The 20,550-nt window shown below is 42.7% G+C and overlaps 1 protein-coding gene across 4 annotated transcripts in view; it reads right to left on the bottom strand.

Moving 5' to 3' along the window:
* Positions 1 to 371: 371 nt before the first annotated feature.
* CEMIP2 (cell migration inducing hyaluronidase 2) overlaps positions 372 to 20,550 on the bottom strand; it is an 89,000-nt gene continuing 68,821 nt past the window's right edge. For all 4 annotated transcript variants that reach the window (XM_008256356.5, XM_070050814.2, XM_008256353.5 and 1 more), the window contains 7 exons: positions 19,994 to 20,202; positions 15,951 to 16,133; positions 13,522 to 13,741; positions 9,737 to 9,835; positions 5,244 to 5,398; positions 2,725 to 2,828; positions 372 to 2,387 (listed from right to left, as the gene is read on the bottom strand). In XM_008256356.5, the coding sequence (XP_008254578.2) occupies positions 2,191 to 2,387; positions 2,725 to 2,828; positions 5,244 to 5,398; positions 9,737 to 9,835; positions 13,522 to 13,741; positions 15,951 to 16,133; positions 19,994 to 20,202 (1,167 nt within the window). In that variant the 3' untranslated portion in view covers positions 372 to 2,190. The remainder of the gene's footprint in view (positions 2,388 to 2,724; positions 2,829 to 5,243; positions 5,399 to 9,736; positions 9,836 to 13,521; positions 13,742 to 15,950; positions 16,134 to 19,993; positions 20,203 to 20,550) is intronic.

Genomic DNA, 20,550 nt, shown 5'->3' with positions numbered 1-20,550 from the left:
GCAGCAGGATGGGAGGGAAGGGGAGGTGGGGGGAGTGTAGGGGATCTTCTATCCACCGGTTCACTCCACAAATGCCTCTAACAGCCAGGTCTGGGCCATACCAAAGCCTAGGCCAGGAGCTCCACCTGGGTCTCCCAAATGGATGGCAGTAGTAGTCCAAGCACTTGGGCCATCATCTGCTGCCTTTCAGGATGCATTAACAGGAAACCGGACTGGAAGCAGAGGAGCCAGGATTCAAACTGACACTTTAATATGACAGTCCCTAGTGGTGGCTTACCCCACTAAGCCAGAATGCCTATCCCTGCCAATAACATCTTTAAAGCTGTAATCTAGAATTTTTAAAATTACAGAGATTCACATAGACACATATATAAAATACATGCACACACATTTTTATTTGACTTAGACCCTGATTGTTAGTATATAAATCAGAAAAAAAGTACATATCCTCTCCAAATCTCTTAAAAAAAAAAACCCACACATCAAAGATATTTAAGTCACAAAACACACACACACACACAAACTTTAATCACCTGCAAGAACCATGATCCAATAATATATTTAATAGGCAAGATTTCATTCATCAATATACAAAAAAAGAAAACCCAAAACAAACAAAAAACCCCACCAAAGTTTGATTAAGACATGTGCCCTTAGCAAGAGCACTTACAGTTAGAAAGGTTTATTGGTAGCACTTTGAGGTAGCATATTGTGTAAAGGAACAGAAGTCACAGAGCTGCTCTGTAGTTTGTCCTGGACACAAAGGCACAGCCCGTCGGCCTGTGCCCTTGGCAGAGGAAAGTGAATTTGTACTCATTGTCAACGTCAGTCAAAACACACTTCCTATCCATGCCCCTTGGTCATTCCTCCACTGCACTTGCTGCACTGGGAGTTTATAAAAATGGGAAGGCATCTGTGTGCTTCTTTCCTCTTGGTGTGGCCAACATTCCAGGCTGTGCAGCCAGTCTCCCTCTGTCACATGCACTCCCTACTGACAGAAGACACTCACACCCAGTGGAAAGGGAAATCGGGGGTCACGGTGCCCCTTCTAATTCACTTCAGTAATCTAATTAATTAAGAATGACTCACTCCTATAAGGCTATAATGAAGTTCATTTCTGAATATCCCCTCCACGATTCTGGTCCTTAAAGGGTTCTCCTCTCCCCCTCCTACCCCTAGGTACAATCATTCTGGGGTATCCTTAAGTTTTCTGAGTTTTCCCTGGTAGGATGGTGAGCAGAAAAGCTTTAACACAACAACAAACCCAGGTGCAAGAGCAACACCAAGAACAGACTTCTTTTGTGCAAGTTGAAACAATCCAAGTTTACAGTTGAGAAAAATGGCCTGCTTCTTTAAAACAACAACAACAAAAAAGTAAATATTGAGCTCAGTTCTGTAATTTAAACACAAATATACAGTCAAAACAGGCTAAGGATTAAAGCTGCAAAAACGGTCCTAACAACCTCAGACCTCGATGCAGGTCAAGTTTTTGCCCCACGGTCACTGATTGGAGGGATTTCTAATCCCTAAAAGCCCTTTCGCCCCCTAATACTTCCTGTGTGAAAGCTGAACCCTTAGAAAGAGTTGATATACAATATACAGATGAGTTAACAATAGCACATGTGTCTGGGCAAAAAAAAGGGCACAAGCTTGGCCTGGGTTGCCACTCAAACCTCTGTTATTCGGTGTCACAGAAAATCCTCAAAGGTTGCCCAAAAGCAGGGCCCCAGGCACTAGGAACATGCCTGGCACCCAGGTCAACTGCCACACGACGTAACTGAGCATCAGTTAGACTTCAAGTATCCAAGGTGCTACAATAGCTGGTCCTCTAAAGAGCTCAGGCTGCCTCTCAGAAGCCCCCACCAGACCCCACCACACCACACATTATACAAAAAGCACAGCACTGCTACGGTCATTACCAAACACTAGGGCAGCAGGTGAGGAATAAGAGACGCGCACTCCAAATACACCAGCCTGACAAACACAAATAGATTCTTTAACATTTCCTACAACTAGAAGGTGCGTGAGCCGGTTTTCAAGCAATCCCTTTAAACTCTTTTCTTTTCTCCCCTTTCTCTATCAAACAAGAAAAATGGTTCTGTTCGGTTAACAGTGTCATTTTAAAATGCCATAAATTAAATAAGTTAGTTCACATTTTCTTTTTCCCAGCACTTAAGTTATAGTTAGTCTCTAATGTGCTTTTGAAGCTTGTTTTAACAGTTCCAGGTCTCTTCTGCGGACTGGGCCGGTTCTGGAACAGCCATAGTCACTCAGTTGCAATGGTACAAATTGTTCAAGCACCCCAAGACCCTGCCCAGCAGGACTGGTAAATAGCTTAGTCCATGATGGTTTAAAATTTCCACTGAATCCCAAGAATATGGTACTCCCTGAAAAAGAAAAAAAAATGAATTTGAATAGCCTAGTTCCAATAACACAGGAGGTGAGCAAATCAAAGATAGTTATTAAAAACACACACACACACCAAAAGCAAAAAACAAACCTACGCTTCTTATGTCAGCAAATGAACTCTTCCCACCCACCTCTTGTCCCAAATAACAAAACACATCCTGACACATTTCCTCCAACAGTGTTCCTTATTTAGAAATAAGTTTACTGAGGCCCACTCCAGGAACACAAGCTCATGAACACAGTGGGGTAGCTAAATTCCACCATAAGAATGCATGTGTTGCTGGTCTCACAGGAACTTCACAGAATAATACAAACCTTTGTTGTAAAGATGAGCTGGTTTGGCTAATCCGAGAGGTACTAATAAATCTGAAATATTCAACTGCTTTATTTCTCCTCTTGTGCTCAACAGAACAATGGACCTATGCACAAAAGGAAATCAGAGTTAGTTCAACTCGCATGGACTTACCGAGCACATTTCTGAACTGACTGGTACAAAGATAAAAGAACAGCATTAGCTGCAGAAGGATGCTTTTCCACCTCTGCTGTTACAAGTTCCCACTCTCCTCACTCTCCTGCTGGACCTGCAACTTGCCTGCTGCTAATACGAGGGATAATACGTGGGGAAAGCAAACGCCGTTTAGGTAGAAGTGCTCTGGGACATCATTTAGGGCATAACCGATTGCAACAAAGGAAGAGGATTTTTTGGTTTCGGGTGCTCTATTCACCTATGTTTGTTCTATCATCTCTTTAAGGCGATGGGTAAATGCCAATTCTTTATCTCTTTAAGTTCTATTATCTTTTAAGTCGATGGGTAAATGCCAATTCAAAAATTTGTTCTCCATTGTCTAAATGGCTATCCTCTTCATCAGTAAATCAATAAACATCCTGAGGTCTCTTGGTGGAAGACAATTCTCTAGTCTCTCCTTTTCATCTCTTTCTCTCCCCCCTCTCTCAACACCATGCTGGCTTAATTACTATAGCTTCATGGTTTATTTTAATTTATGATAAAACCAGCCCCTTGTAATACGGTAATTTGTTAGATATTTTACTGCTGTCTTACATTTATTCTTTCATATGAACTTCAGTATCGTCAAGTATGATAGAAAAGTTACCTATTTACCCTTACTAACTGAAGTGTGTTAAATTTATATTTTAGTTAGGTAATTTTTACATCCAGACACTGAGAATCTCTTCTTATATTCAATGCTTGTTATATAACCATTGGTAATGCATGTACTTTCTCAATGTGGGTCTTGACATGTCTTAAGATTAACCTTAAGATTCCTACATATTTTTATCAGCTTTGGTTCTTGGGTATAAATTTTTTATTTTGCAGAGGTGACTCCATTCATCCTTGCAGAGGAATAACCACAGCTGCCCTGGAGACCCAACATTCTTCAAGCTGCTTAACAACTTACGATACAATAGACATACAGAAAAGCATCCCTAAATGTCTGGAACATTTGGATTTCCACAAACTAAACACTCTGGTGTAACAAACAAGCACCCAGATCAAGAAATGACTTTCCAGTGTCTCAAAAGCCTCTCCTATATCTCTTTTCTATGAACTATCCAGTGACTTTCCAATGAGTTGGTTTAAACTCTTAAATCTCTAAGGTGCCTGCAGGACTACCATGATGTCCTACACACTTGTAGTGAGATTTCCATTGTGGATTGCTTCAGGGAAGGTGAGAGTACACGTGTTTTCAACATTAGAAAAAACTTTTAGATCCTTCAGGAATACTGAGTTCTCAGAAATGTATCTGCTAAAATTGTCTTAAGCCAATTCTTCCTTGAATGGTTTTACTTAATGGCTACATCAAAGTCAAGGAGAAGAAAGAACTCCAGAAATTCATCTTCTTTGCTCCAGGTGGGATCTAACTCAGAAAAAGATTCTTTCTTGGGCATCTTTCTTCAGAAATCAACAAAGAAAAACGAATCAGACCAGTGATTTCAAAAGAGAAACCAACCACTCAAGCACTTAAAAATCAGTTACTCTTTTCCAGTCACTTCCAAGTGCGTGAGTGATGACTTCCGAGATCCCTGTCATAGCACAAAGCTTTCTGAGGGTTCATATGTGGTATAGATAAAGCTGCTAAGAAAAAACTGCCCAGAAATTTCCTTCAAAATGGTACTTAGTGTCTTGAGCAGGTTGGGTACAAAGTAGATCAACTTAGTACAAAAAGCTGGGATAGTAATGTTCCAAGTAAGCTTTTCTCTGTTTAGGAGCCTTCTCACTAAATGCAAAATTTCTAACCTCCACGTTTTGCCACTGAGACACAATGGCCTGGTTTTTTTTTTTGTTTGTTTTTTTTTTTTGGTTTTGTTTTGTTTTGACAGGCAGAGTGGATAGTGAGAGAGAGAGAGAGAGAAAGGTCTTCCTTTTGCCGTTGGTTCACCCTCCAATGGCCGCCGCGGCCGGCGCACCGTGCCGATCTGAAGCCAGGAGCCAGGCGCTTCTCCTGGTCTCCCTTGGGGTGCAGGGCCCAAGTACTTAGGCCATCCTCCAGTGCACTCCCGGGCCACAGCAGAGAGCTGGCCTGGAAGAGGGGCAACCGGGACAGAATCCGGCACCCCAACCGGGACTAGAACTCGGTGTGCTGGCGCCGCTAGGTGGAGGATTAGCCTAGTGAGCCGCGGCGCCGGCCACAATGGCCTGTTAATAAGCATCCATGTGAGCTGGGAAAAGCTGATGACTTTCCACAGAGTCCTGAATGCTTATGGAGTGAACAACCATGGCTGCAAACCAAGCTCAGAGTTCATCAGGCGTCTTCTTGGGAGGAAATCGCATCTGTAAGGTGGCTTGTTCCTACAACAGAGCAGGCTTCACCTACCTCGGAGGGATGCCTGTTTTCAAGTACTCTTCCACACGGCTGATTTCAGCAAGCAGGAACAGCTTCTTCTCCATCAGCCGGAAGGGAACGCTGCACGCATCCACAACAAGAAGGAAGACACCTGCGCTTCGGAAGGGAAAGTCGGTGCCATTGACCTGCGAATACAAAAATGTCTTCAGACGTCATCCCCATTTCAGTAACATCTCCAGGACAACTTCTGTTTCCAATCCCTTCCCTCTGTCTTCTAAACCTCTGATTCAAATTACAGGCATGTGTCATTCAACAGGGAGAAGTTCTGACAAACATGTTGCTAGGCAGTTTTGCTGCTGTATGAACACCACTGACTGTACTCACACACTCAAAGGTGGCTATGTCGTCACTGGACAATATCATCTTAAGGGAGAACTGTCATATATATAGCCTCTCACTGGTCAAAAAATTCATCATCTGCTATGTGACTGTACGTGAGGAGTCATTACAGTTCATGGAAAAGAGCATAATGAAAAAACTGCACATTTTGTTTTTGTACCACTATAAATTTATCTTTTAATTCAATTTTTTACATGAACTTTTTTTTTGTGAAGAGAGGTAGAGTTACAGACAGAATACATACAGAGAGAAAGGTATTCCTTCTGCCGGTTCATTCCCCAAATGGCCAAAATGGTCAGAACTGAGTTGATCCAAAGCCAGGATCCAGGAACTTCCTCAGGGTCTCCCACATGGATGAAAGGACCCAAGCACTTGGGCCATCCTCCACTGCTCTCCCAGGCCATAATTAAAAAGCTGGATTGAAGAGGAACAACTGGGACATGAACCAGTGCCCAAAGGGATGCTGGTGCCGACGTGGAGGCTTAGCCTACTACGCCACAGTGCCAGCCTCCCTACGTGAACTTTTTGAAGTACCCTCACGTACCATGATGTGACCTATAGAATCCCCCACCCTCCAACTAGAGTTCAGGTTTGGAATATCATAGATAGTCAATTGCTTCATCTTCTGTGCTCCAAATATAGTTCTCCTGTGACATCAAAATGGCAAAGTGATAACTTCACCAGGATTTAAGTTACAAGAGGTAAGCAGGCACATTTGGTTTCAGAATCATTGTATCCTGAATTCCCATAGTTGTCCTCTTAAAAAAAAAAAAAAAAAAGATGTGTTCATTTATTTAAGAGGCAGAGTTACAGAAACAGAAAGGGAGAGAGTTACAGGAAGAGAAAAGTAGAGACACAGAGAGAGGTCTTCCATCTGGTGGTTCACTCCCCAAATGGCCTCATCGGCTGGACCTGGGCTGATTCGAAGCCAGGAGCCAAGGAGCTTCTTCCAGATCTCCCACATGTATGCAGGGGCCCAAGGACTTGGGCCATCTTCTACTGCTTCCCCAGCCATTACTAGAGAGCTAGATCAGAAGAGGAGCAACAAGGACATGAATCGACACCCTCATGGGATGCCGGCACTGCAGGCAGAGGCTTAACCTACTATGCCACAGCACCAACGCACCATCTTTGAATTGATGGTTTGTGACCTCTTCAAGAAAGACACTTCCAAATATCATTAATTCCTCAGCCAAAAAGGACAAATCAATTGGGTACACATTAACTTAACCCATAGGCACTGTTTCTAAGGTGTAAAATTCTAAATTACACTAAAGGCTACCAAAGACGTGTTTTCACCACTACACCTGTTCTTTAATATTGTTTTCTAATCACTATTGATTTCAGCAGAACTCAAAATAGCTTTTGACCTACATTTGCATTGCTCTAATCCAGGAATATTCCTGGAAACGCTTGAGATAAATTTTATATGGAGAAAGACTAGAAACAATTCCTCTATTTTTAAAGGGCTAGATACTAAAAAATGGGACTTGCGTTGTGGCACAGCAGGTTAAGCTGCCACTCACAATGCTATAGGAACATGGGTTCCAGTCGCAGCTGCTAGGCTCCCTGCTAACATGCCTAGGAAAGCAGAGGAAGATGACCCAAGTGCTTGAGCCCCTGCCAACCACATGGGGGTTTTGGATGGAATTCCAGGCTTCTGCCTTGTGCCTGGTCCAGCCCTGGCTGTTGTGGCCATCTGGGGAGTGAACCAGCAGATAGAAGATCTCTTTTTCTCTGTAACCCTGCCTTTCAAATAAATAAATATTTTTTTAAAAAATGATGGCTAACACACTCAGAGGTACTCATCAAAGTACTGCCAAACCTGTTGTTTCAAAGAAACTTCCCAATAACAATTAAAGGATTGCCATGTCCTAGGAAAGAAGTTGCAGGCAATGCATAGGAAAGCACTGGAGATAAATATGACAAACACCACGCCTCAGACTTTCCTCTGGCCCAGGCACTCTATATGCAGCAAGGGAGTCCAACAATGTCTCAGTCCCTAGGGTATAGCCTGCTAGAGGTCTTTTTTTTTTTTTTTTTTAACAATATCTTATTTAATCATCTAGAAAGGGGCTGGCATTTGGTACAGCAGTTAAGATGCATTCGGGACACCAGCATCCCATATTTGAGTGCTGGGGATCAGATCCTGGCTTAGCATCTAATTGCAGCTTCCTGCTGATGTGCACCTTGGAGGCAGAAGGTGATGGCTCACAAACGTGGGTCCCAGCTCCTCATGACGGATATCAGATAAGGCTCCCAGATCCCTGCTTCAGCTTCACCCAACCCTGACTGTTGTGGGCATGTGGAGAGTGAGCCAGTTGATGAAATATCTGTCTCTGGCTCTCTGCCTTCCAAAGAAAGTAAAAATAAACAAACAATGCTTAAAAATTATCCAGTGAGCTAGAAGAGTGGGGGGACTCAGCACATGGTCCCTCACTGGCTCCCCCAGCCCGACCTCACACTAACAGGCAGAGGGGTGGACATCAGGTTCTTCACAGCTGACAGATTCAGCCCATAAAATTCTCCCACGAGCCCACTGCAAACAGAGTATAACAGATATACACACCAATAGGCTTCAGGGCACTTTATGCTACGTGTAAGCAGAGATATTCTTTAAGTTCTGGAGCTAGATGGTGGAGATGGCTGTACAATATGAATGTCCTTCATAGCCCTGAACAGCACACTTATAAATTATTAAAATAGTATACGTTATGTCTATTTTACTAACAACAAAAAAAAATTGAGGGGCCGGCAGAGGCTAAGCTGCCACTTGCAATGCCAGCATCCAGTAACAGAATGCTGGCTCCAGTCCTGGCTACTCTACTTGTGATCCAGTGGACACAGTGCTAACACACCTGGGAAGGCAGCAGATAATGGCCCAAGTGCTTGGGCCCCTGCCACCCACATGGGAGATCTGGATGGAGCTCCAGGCTGTTTTGTGATCTCATGGAGAGTATACCAATGGATAGAAGACCTCCCTCCCTCTCTCTGTCACTTTGCCTTTCAAATAATTAAATAAATCCATCTTTAAAAGAAATTTGAAAGAAGGGGAAAAAAAGTAAAATTTAACTTTGTCAACATATAAATGGACCTACAATAGCTGGACAGGTGGACATCAGTCACCCAAAGGAGATCTTCAGCTTGTGGCACCCAGGTCAACCTGACCTACAGGCCACATGCCAAGACCTGGTTCCCAGTGGCTAACTTGGGTTGAAGCCCACATTCCAGAGTTGACACTGTGATTCGTGGCTACACTTCCATTAACCCACTTAGAAAAGACAACTAACACTTCAAGCCCCCATCTTCCTCATCTGAAATAAATAAGAGTTAGGCAATCTTCAAATACAAGACCAAAGAGATTTTAAAATCTTCCTTGTCCATATCTGTAACAACTTAAGAGCTTATTATAAGTTCTAAAACCCAAGGTGATACACAATTTTCTATATACTGAATGTGTATGGCAAATTATTTCTCAACCGAAAATAACTTTCCTCTTTTAGAAATGAAATCAGAGGCACCTGCAACAGTCCTAGGCAATGAAACACAATTTGGCCAAATTCTAACACCAGCCTAAAAGTAATCAGTAAACACAATCTGCTCAGAAAGAAAAAGTTACCAATAATTTGGTTAAAAGTATTATTGTTGAGGTATTTATGTCTCTATTATATTTCCTGCCACAAATAATCAAAATATGATTACAAACCAGTGACTACCAGCAGAGGTAATTCATGTCTCCAGGGTGAAAGATGTAAGAAAATGAGGTAACCTGCTGCAGTTGAAATGTGTGTTCCCCCCAAAACTTAACATGTTGAAATCCTAATTCCCGAGGTGTTGGTATTAGGCAGTGAGGCCTTAGGAAACTGATTAGGTCTAAAGATTAAGGACCTAATAAAGCAGGCCCAAGAGAGTCCTTTTGAACTTTCCAAGCGTGAGTCCACAGTCAAAGGCACACAGAAGAACAAGTGAGCCCTCACCGACACCAACCTGCTAGTGCCTTGATCTTGGACTTCTCAGCCTGCAGAACTATAGGAAATCAAGTTCTGTTGTCTGTGAGCTCCCTACTCCATGGTATTTGGTTATAGCAGCCCAGGCAGAATAAGGCAACACAGGATGGTACTTACAGAGATAACAGAAGGGTCTCCACGCTGCGTTTCTGCTTTACCAGGTGACTGGAACTGCACGGGGAGGTAGCTCTTATGAGGGTCACTAGTAAACACCACCTAGACGGGGAAGAGTTCCAGATTTATGGCACCTGCAGCTTCCTCCCCAAAGGTTCCTCCCAAATGAACTCACTGGTAGCAAAGCCAGTCGGTGTTGTTCTGAATTTTTTGGTACACATTTCATGACCTGGAGTTCCATCTCTGAATAAACTTAATACAGGAAATGCATTGTTCCCCATTTTCTAGAACAATTCTAGTATCAAATAAGTGTAAGCTTATTTATAAAATCAATTCAATAAATGACTATATAAATGTGCTTTGTATTTAAATCTTTGTGAATACTTTATGCAAAAACACGCGCAAATATTTTTAAAAGATCTTTCTCTGCCAATTACCTTAAGTTGGGGATTAGTCACTCCAGGACTGAGGAAAGAATTGTAGATCAAAGGAACCACCCTGATTAAAAACTGTGAGTGGCCTTGGACATGACCAGGTCTCACCTCCTCTCTGTGGCCTACAAAGTGCTCCATAAATGAAGCCAGGCCTTATCTGCGGGACCTGCTTTCTCTGTTCTTTCACAGCCAGCAGGCAGGACCAGAGCCTCACTTTGCCACCAGCAAGTCACCTTTCCTGCCACTTCCCCTTTGCTGATGCTGTTCCCTCCTTAAGAACACCTTTCCCTTTGCTCCTCTACTTCTCTGAATTACTTCCAGGGTCCCAAGGCCACGTCTTTTGTCCCACTCCTTTTGCCCTCAATGTTCTCCTTTAGTTCAGAAGCACCCTTGACTCTCACACAATGTAGCACTTAGAAGACCCTGTCCTTAAACGTAGACGTCAAGAACTTCATTCCAAGAACAAGTAGTCATCATGATACTAAGCAGCATTCAGGAGCTGAACGTTTTCTTGAAGTCTCAGGTTTTGGAGTTAAAAATTCATTGAATTTCCCTAGTTGCTCTTACATGGGTTTGACTGCGGCATGCAAGACAAAAATTCCCCCCAAATTTCCAAGTGAAAGTGATGCTCCCGGGTGCTTCATCTATTTTGCAACTGTGCAAAGGCAATAATTGACACATTTTACCAAATGAATTCCAATCAGTGTTTCACACAGAAGGGAATAATGCTAAATGTTACTGCATGGAACCATTAAATTAGATAGACCTCGATTGTTTTCTTTTTTCTGTCTTTATTTATTTATTTTTATTTTTGACAGGCAGAGTGGACAGTGATAGAGAGAGACAGAGAGAGAAAGGTCTTCCTTTTGCCGTTGGTTCACCCTCCAATGGCTGCCGTGGTGCAGCTGGCACACCCCACTGATCCGATGGCAGGAGCCAGGTACTTATCCTGGTCTCCCATGGGGTGCAGGGCCCAAGCACTTGGGCCATCCTCCACTGCACTCCCTGGCCATAGCAGAGAGCTGGCCCAGAAGAGGGGCAACCGGGACAGAATCCGGCGCCCTGACCAGGACTAGAACCTGGTGTGCCGGTGCTGCAAGGCGGAGGATTAGCCTATTGAGCCATGGCGCCGGCCCCTAGATTATTTTCAATACTTATTTTTTAAATTATAATATTTGCTATAAATATATAGCTTTTCAGTAGTGAAGGTCTTTGTAAACAAATCCAGTGAGCAATAGCCTGGATTTATTTCCCCACAAGGGTTATTTCAAAATACTACATGTGCCAGGCAAGGACCTCTTTGTGTCCATGGGGCTGATTTGTTGGTTTGCTTTTGGATTTTACTTGTGTGGGAGAATCGAGGTGGCACAAGAAGCCGAGAGTGAGATGGTGATCTTCAATCACCATGAAGGGACAGCCTAGCGGTCCGGATGTTGTGGATTTGATACCCGGCTCCAGCTCCTGACTCCATCCTCCTGTTACCGCAGACCACAGAAAGCAGTAGTGATGGCTCGTCACTGGGTTCCTGCCTCCCACATGGGAGAACTGGATTGAGTTTCAACCCAACCCAGGCCAGACAAGTGCCAGCCATTGTGGGAATCTGGGGAATGAACAAGTGATTAGGTGCTCCCTCTGTCTAGCTTCCTCTCTCTGCTTCTCAAATAATCAAAATTTTTTAAAAATACATATTATACTCTCAGATATCCTAATGGGAAGAACAAAGTAATCTTTTTTTTTAAAGATTTATTTATTTATTTATTTGAAAGGCAGAGTTACAGGCAGTGAGAGGGAGAGACAGAGAGAAAGGTCTTCCATCCCCTGGCTCACTCCTCAAATGGCCACCATGGCTGGAGGTAGGCTAACCTGAAGCCAGGAGCCTGGAGCTTCTTCTGGGTTTCCCAAGTGGGTGCAGGGGCCTAAGGACTTGGGTCATCTTTCAGTGCTTTCCAAGGCCATACCAGAGAGCTAGATCAGAAATGGAGCAGCCAGGACTTGAACCAGGGCCCAGGCAGCGGCTTTACTTGCTAAGCCACAGCCCTGGCCCCAACAAATCCATCTTTATCTCCCTATTCTTATTGTTACTACTTATCAGAAACAAGTGAAAAGCAAAACAAAAGAAAAAAAGACCAGAGAAATAAAGAACTTAGGCCGAAGAAATTTTGTTTCTGCAAATTATTTAGGATGTTAAAAAATAGATAGAAAAACTTGGGATTTTTTCATAACAATAAGTATACATTTTGTGACAAATCTTTCTTTTCAGAAATACCATCAGTGGAACTCAGATGTGAATGTGTATCAGGATCACCTGAGAGTCTATTACAGCAGAGACTGCTGGGGGGCCAGCATTGCGGTGCAGCAGGTTCAACAGTTGCTTGCTGGCTATGCCATCTGAGTGCTGGTTCCAGCTCCCTGCTAATGCACCGAGGAAAAATATGGATGATGGCCAAAGTACTTGGACCCCTGACGCCCACATGGGAGACCAAGATGGAGCTCCTGGCTCCTGGCTTCCGCCTGGCCCAGCCCCAGCTGTTGCAGTCATTTGGGGAGTATGAACCAGCAGATAGACGATCTCTCTGTCTTTCCCCCTCTCTGTCACTCTGCCTTTCAAATAAATAAATAAATAAATATCTTTTTAAAAAGTTTAAAGATGAATCAGGGCAGTCTTAGCTTTACACTTCTTTTTCACTTAGAACTGGTCTGATGCCCTTTGGAACTCTATTTGTATGTGTGATGTCAGCTCTTCCTTTGGGTTTAACTCCATTGCCATGCTCTCCAAGATCCAGAAAGAGATCATCTAATAAAGAATATACTGGGAGAGGCATTCCACTTTTAATCAAGGTCAGCCTGTACTTTTAATTGCAGATGAATATAAAAGCCCACCCTTCACAATCAGGAGTGGTTTCCACCTTAAACAAGGGAAGCAATGTTTGTCTTAGCTGCATTTTTTGCTAAGAACTTTTGCACTGCCAGTGATACAAAGCACTTTTCTCACGTTGCTTTTTGACATGTAACCCCAGCACCAATGCTCGTACTACAACCAGACACCTGAGGAAGGAAAAACGACAATCACCACAGCAACCTCCAAATTCAAATCCCATCAAACTTGCAGCCATGCAGGGGAAGTGGATACCTCACATGGGAAAGTATTTCTGCTCCCAGTTCAGACTAGTTTGCTTATCACAGGCAACATACTGTGGCATGGGCTAAAATGTAGGAGACACCGCTAAGTATCTGTAAATCAGCAACACAGACGTTTTAAAACAAAGTGCTCCTCTGGCAACACACACACACACACACACACACACCCGTTTTGATTTTCTCTCCCAGGACACAGCCCACTCTTCCTCCATTTACCTGCCGGGTGCCGCAGCCTTGACAGAGCCCCGGGAGCACGGCTGGCATTCGCTTGGCTGCAGAAGGTTTTCTGTAATACTTTGGATACGCTCTGGCCATGCAGTTACTGATGTCTTTTGAGTCTGTTGCTGCCTGGATCCTGACTCTTTCGCATCCCTGAGATGAGCAGTAACTGTGGCCATCCCTGTGGCTTTTGGCTTTGAGATACAAAAACAGTAACCTGCACAAAACAGAAACCAACCCATTTGGTTTTCCACTCTCAAAAACTTAACAAAATTCCTCAAAAAGACTCCTGGCCAGAAAAGGGATGTTCCTAATACGGTAATTCTTCCTTAACAGAAAAATTAATTATAAAACTGCTTCTCTTTCCTTTCTATCCTAGTAGGGTTCAGAGTTGAATGTATAAATATCACTTTAGAAATTATTTTTATATCCTGATTCAGTCATTCTGGAAGATATCAAAGTTGATTTCTGGTATGAATTAGTTCAATAGGTAATTAGGGAGGACAGAATTTGGCTTAACTAAAAAAATTCCTTGGAAAACTTTATACTTCTGTTGACTTCATGACTCAGTAAATTGCTGCGGATTATTCTTTTTACTCTTTTTTGGGGGGAGGGGTCATAAATCACTTTAGTTTAAGGCACAAAACTGGAATATAAAAACAGCAACTCTGATTTATTTGGCAATAAATCAGATCAGCCTCCAATCAATTCCTGTGATGTTTACCAGGAACAGATGGACCTGAGGTTATTCCGACTGTATTTGAGCCAAAAATCAGACAAAATGAACAGTCCCACCCATTCTGAATTATCCTCCTACTGCCAAGATGAAGGGAAAACTCTAACTTGCAGGCCACAGTCCAATATCCATCAGCAATCCCAGTCCCTCTAAAACGGAGGAAGTCAATATTCTAGAGCACTTGATAAAACGTGACTGATTATTAGAGATCAGGAATTCACATTTTAATATGAGGTCAAAGAACAATGTAAGATTGCAATTAAGAGGTAAAATATCTGCCATTCTCCCCACACTCAACAATTTTAACATATCTTCATGAGGAGCATCAGGGACGCGATGAGACATGGGCCCTGTGATAGATAATTAAAATCATCAAATGAATAGAAAAGAGTCAGAAACCCAGAGGCTAACGGATTCTTAAAATATCCAGACCAGAAGACATTTCCATGTCTCATACACTTAAATCATTAATTAGTGATCACTAGATTGCCCTTACATATTTTGGTGTTCCAATTCTTTTTATGGCACATCAATTGGGAATGTGCAAGTTCTTGTCAACTACAGAATATGAAGTTCATGTAGGTTATTGAATCAGAAATTGAAGATCAGAGACATTTATACAAACAAAAGACCTTTAAGCTGAGCATACTGGCTGCTGGGGTTCTTTAAGGACAAAACCTAATGACTAAGCCCTAACTTTCACCTTCGCCCAATCCGTCTTGCCGCTTTCCTCCCCATTTTGAATTGCTATTTTCCCAAACATGCCATGCTGTGTTCCTCCATGCCTCCATGCATTTGTGCACACTGTTCCTTCTGCCAGGTACTCCTATTTCACTATCTCCTCATCATTATTCCTCAAGAATTAGTTCCATTGTCACCTTCTTGGGATACCAAAAGGCGTGCTGAATGTTCTACTAAAAAACGTACACCACTTCAGCCTTTTGCTCTATGGTTACTTGCTTTGCATGCCCACATCCTCCAAAGGACTGTGAATTTGCAGAAGAAATGGGTCTTGTTTACAGTAGTACCTTGACAGTGCATACCAATGGCATTGAGTAGGAATGTCAGCTTAATGATGGGGACTGATGGAACATGCTGCTTGCTGGTAGAATATAGGAGATTGAGCCTACCATGACCCAAAGGCTGAGAGACTGTAACTGGACAAAAGCAGACAAAGCCAACAGGACCCCAGGAGAACAGGATTAGAATTAGAAAGTAGAAAGATGTAGCCTAGAGAGAGTTGGAAGCAAACACGCCACGGTTACATAGTGATTTTTAGAAATTCCAGGTCAACTTGCGAGGGATCAGCCGGAAGAGAAAAATGAGCTTTCACTGAAATATAAACTATATTCTATGTAAATAACCATCTTGAGGGTTGTTATGGAAAATTATTTTAATGTTCAATTGAGTTTACTGGTTGTTCATTGACAAGGATAATTTCTCTCTCTAAATTGACTTAATAGGTATACGGCAAACATCTTCCCACAATTCCTACTGCCAAAACCATAATTACGAGCCACTCTGATTCTCTCCTAGACCTCTAATAGTGATGTGCAGACAATTACCCACATCAGCTGCCTTTCTGAACAGCTGTCATATCACAGCCTATTCTTAGCTATGCTGAAGAGCTAGTAATTTCACCATTAAAGAAAAATAACAATAATTCGCATTCCTGGTCCTACTGAATTACCCGACGCTGGAGTCGAAATAGAACTTCCTCTCGGACTGCTTCCTCTGCAGCTCCTCCAGGGAGTGCACGGCCTCGTATTCTTCCATTTTGGATAGCGAGCCATTCTGCCGCTGTAAAAAGCCGAAGGAGACCTGGAAGCTTGTGTTTGACGGATAGCAGAGGCCAACGCGAATCCAGTCATTCCTTCAAAGGGAGACAGTCAAAAATGAATTCACATTTGAGCAAAGATCTTCTGAATATTAGAGTATATTTAAACTTTAACCATGATGTTTTCCCCTTAAAATTTCTGTTGTGTGTTGAGCCACTAACAACAGAAGTCCCAAAACTGTCATACAAATGAATCATCTATCTATTGGCCAAATTTCTCTGATCAATATATTTACAATACTAATATGCTCCACAAAACAACCTTGGGTTCAACAGAATTTTGGAGAGTGTGAACTGAACTCAGAGACAATGTGTAGACATTCTCCACACACAGTGAAGTTAAATGAGATGGCTGAGTACGGATATACTAAGAAACACTAATAACCTGATTATTGAAATATACTGGCAAAATCAATATAAGGAATTTTTTTGTTCACAAATTCATTTTTTTCTAAATAAAATATTCTTTAAAATTTATTATTTATGTGAAAGAGAAACAAAGATAGACAGACATCTTCCATTTACTGGCTCACCCTCCAAATGCTCCAAACAGTTGAAAGTGGATCAGGCCAAAGCCAGCAGGCAGGAACTCAGTCTGGGTCTCCCACAAGAGTGGCAGGGACCCAGCTACTTGAGTCCTCACCTGCTGCCTCGCAGAGTGCACATTAGCAAGAAGCTGGAATTAGAAGTGGAGCTGGTACACATGCCCAGGCACTCCAGTATGAGACATGGGCATCCTTTGCAGCATCTTAACTGCTGTTCCAAACAACCACTCCACAAAATTATTTCTACCTTTTATATTTTTATTTATTAGGATACATTCCTAGTGGCAAGGCTGCAGATACGGGGCCAGCACTGTGATGTAATGGGTGGAGCCACCACTTGCGATGCCAGTAACCTATATGGACACCAGTTCAAGTCCCAGTTGCTCCACTTCCAATCCAGTTCCCTGCTAATGCACCTAGGAGAGCAGTGGAAGATGGCTCAAATGCTTGGGTCCTTAAACCCACATGAGAGACCCAGAAGAAGCTCCTGGCTTCGGCCTGGCCCAGCCCCAGCTGTTGCACCATGCGGGGAGTAAACCAGTGGATGGAAGATCTCTCTGTCTCTCCCTCTCTCCTTCTCTAACTTTGACTTTCAAATAAACAAATCTTTGAAAAAGAATACAGCCGATATAAAAGTTTATGCCTTCTTAAGGCTTTTGATGCCTACCACCAAATCACCAAAGTGTTTTTCTTAATGTCCTTAGATATAAAGTCAATCTCAATCTTTCTAAAGCATTACCAGTGTTTTCCCTTCTTATCATTTCTGACCCTTTCTATTGTAGTGAAATATACGTATCACGCAATGTACCATTCCAGTCACTTTTAGCTGTCCAGCTCAGTGGCATTAAAAGTAATCACAAACTTGTGCAACCATTACCACTATCCACCTCTGGAACTTTTTCATCACTCTAAAGAATTTTGAAACAATATGTAACCAGGCCTTAAAACTGTTCACACAGGTTTTATCCAGTAATCCCACCAAAGAATAAATTATAAATACACACAAAAGATGTAGAAGACCTTCTGTAACACATTGTTTATAACAGAAAAGGGGGGGGGGTTGGGACAGGAAAATAAAAGTCTAAATGTTCACAGGGAAAAAGGGCATTAAAAATTATGGTACATTCATATGCTTGGAAAAACCCGAGTGCACAAGGAGGGGAGACATAAATGTTGACAGTGCCTTACTTTAATTCAGAAGATTATAGATTATTTCAATTTTCATGAAGTTTTCTGTATTTCCTATACTTTGCATAACGGGTTAAGTACAGCTCTTATAACTTGTGGAGTGTTATGTTTCAGAAGTGCACTATGACGAAATCTGTGGCCTCCCTACAATTATATGAAGTTTAGGGGAAAAAGTGCCCATCTCTTCCTCTTGCCTCTGCCCATCTTACACTTTTTAAGGACTTCATTGAATTACACAAGGAAATCGTGACTCAATTTCAAGCCCATGAGGTTCTTTGAAACTTCTGGGTTCAGCCTTTTTTCACTTCAAATATTTTCACTTCACTTCCTTTCACAGAACGCAGCACAGCATTTGATTTTAACTACCTATCTTCAAATTCATAATGCTACCCAGAGTACTGATCACTCTGACATTTCTTCTCCCTCCTTCCCGACAGCTGCCTGTTTCTTTCACTGATTTCTCTGCAACTCACTGATGGTATCACATTGCATTTTTAGCAACACCACCCTGGGTACAATGTAGACTAAGGATTAGAAGTGGGGAGACACCACTGAGCATGCACTATGATTATCCTCTAAACAATGCAGTATAATATATATATACACACACACACACATATATATATATATATAATGCCATATATAAGGTATTGACATTCTACTAGGTATTAGATGTAATATAGAGATGGTTAAAGTATATGGGGCCAGCGCCGCGGCTCACTAGGCTAATCCTCCACCTAGCGGCGCCGGCACACCGGGTTCTAGTCCCGGTCGGGGCGCCGGATTCTGTCCTGGTTGCCCCTCTTCCAGGCCAGCTCTTTGCTGTGGCCAGGGAGTGCAGTGGAGGATGGCCCAAGTCCTTGGGTCCTGCACCCACATGGGAGACCAGGAGAAGCACCTGGCTCCTGCCTTTGGATCAGCGCGGTGCGCCGGCCACAGCGTGCCGGCTGCAGTGGCCATTGGAGGGTGAACCAATGGCAAAGGAAGAGCTTTCTCTCTGTCTCTCTCTCTCACTGTCCACTCTGCCTGTCAAAAAAAAAAAAAAAAAGTATATGGGAAAATATGCACAGGTTATATGCAAATATTTGCATCAACTGGCACACAATAAACACTTACATAAGCTAACATAAAAAAAAAAAATAGAGCCTAGGGCTGAACATAATGTTACTGGGACAGACAACTGAGAAATCACAAAGGAACAGCATACTGCTCTAAGGCAGGGAAGGCGAATACCCGGCATCCATGCCCAACTCTTCCACTGAGAGCAGATATTACTGATCAATCACAACACTTTCTTGCCTCAAGCCTAAACTTGGCCTCACGGGTCTTCTAATTTTCTAAGTATCCAGGTGCTCACTAGGGCTATCATATAAAACATCTTCCAATCCAAGGTACAGGAAACTAAGGCATTTGCCAGATGATATTAAAATCTTTAGCTGAATGACTTTCTGTACACAAAACCTTGACCACAAAGAAAAACAAATACTTCTAAAGCAGAGGAGCAAGGCCTAGATATTTGATGCAGCAGTTCTGATGTTGCTTGTAATGCCCACATCCCCTAGCAGAGTGCCTGGTTTAAGCCCCGGCTCTGCTTCAGACTCCAGTTTCCTGCTAATGTGCACCCTGGGAGGCAGCAGGTGATGACCCAAGTCCTTTGGTCCCTGCCACCCTCATGGGAGACCCAGACTGAGTTTGGGCTCCTGCCTCTGTTCTAGTTGAGCCCTGGCTGCTTGCAGGTATTTGGAGAGTAAACCAGCAGATGGAAGATCTCTGTCTCCCTCTCAGCCTCTCCCTTTCTCTCTGCCTTTCAAACAAGTGAAAATAAATTAATTTTCAATTTATATGATAAAATAAAAGCAAAAATAAATTAATGTTCAATTTATATGATACTTTTAAAAGTTTATGAGAAACAGAATGAAAAGAGGTTCATTTTGATACAAACTTTGTTTTACATCCATCCATATTTTTTCACCATACCCATTTTCCATGAACATTTTGAAGACTTTTAATTCCATACAAATGAAAAACAGCAGCCTCCCTTCAAGAGGAACAAGGCACATGAAATTGGCCTTCTTTATTTACTACAAAGGAAAAACACATTATCCTTGTTCTCCACTAAAGCACTAGTCATTCAATTGTGCTATCACAGCAATGGCAACATACTTGTTGAAGTTTATGAGGTACAGAAAAGTAGTCCTTGGTGCCGGCCCATTCCAGTGGATGGTGTAGCCCTTGTCCAGCATGATCACGGGCTGGTACTGCTGGAAGGCTGCCTTCTGGTTAATGCCCCGGAGCACCATGGGATGGGATGGGTACTCATCGCGTGCAATGGTCATCATAAGGTTCTGGGTGCCCCATGTCTGGACATAGACCTTAAAAAAAAGAAATCACAGAATTAACGGGAAGAGAATCAAGTTTTTAAAGAACTCAATCTGCACAAAGCTAAGGTTCTCCACTCTGAAAAGGGAGACTCTGATCTGTGCCAGGTAAACCGAGCTGTGTCAAACTACATCCAAAGCCACACTCGCAGTGCAGCCTGTTTAAACTCATCATGGCCAAAACAGACCCTGAGGCCTGGTAGCCAGGCTCTGCATCGTCAGTCCCACCACCACGGGCCAGCTTATTCATCAGAATATAAAATTCCTGTGGCTTCTCCAGCTTCTCAAAGAAATCCCCCAATCTGAAGAACACACACCAATAAATTAGCAAACAGACGGGAA

Source organism: Oryctolagus cuniculus, chromosome 1, assembly GCF_051225735.1.
Source record: "Oryctolagus cuniculus isolate XC-2025 breed Fujian yellow rabbit chromosome 1, ASM5122573v1, whole genome shotgun sequence".
NCBI classification, from domain to species: domain Eukaryota; kingdom Metazoa; phylum Chordata; class Mammalia; order Lagomorpha; family Leporidae; genus Oryctolagus; species Oryctolagus cuniculus.
The sequence above is the reverse complement of the archived record's forward strand: the minus strand, read 5'-3'. Positions and strand labels throughout refer to the sequence as shown.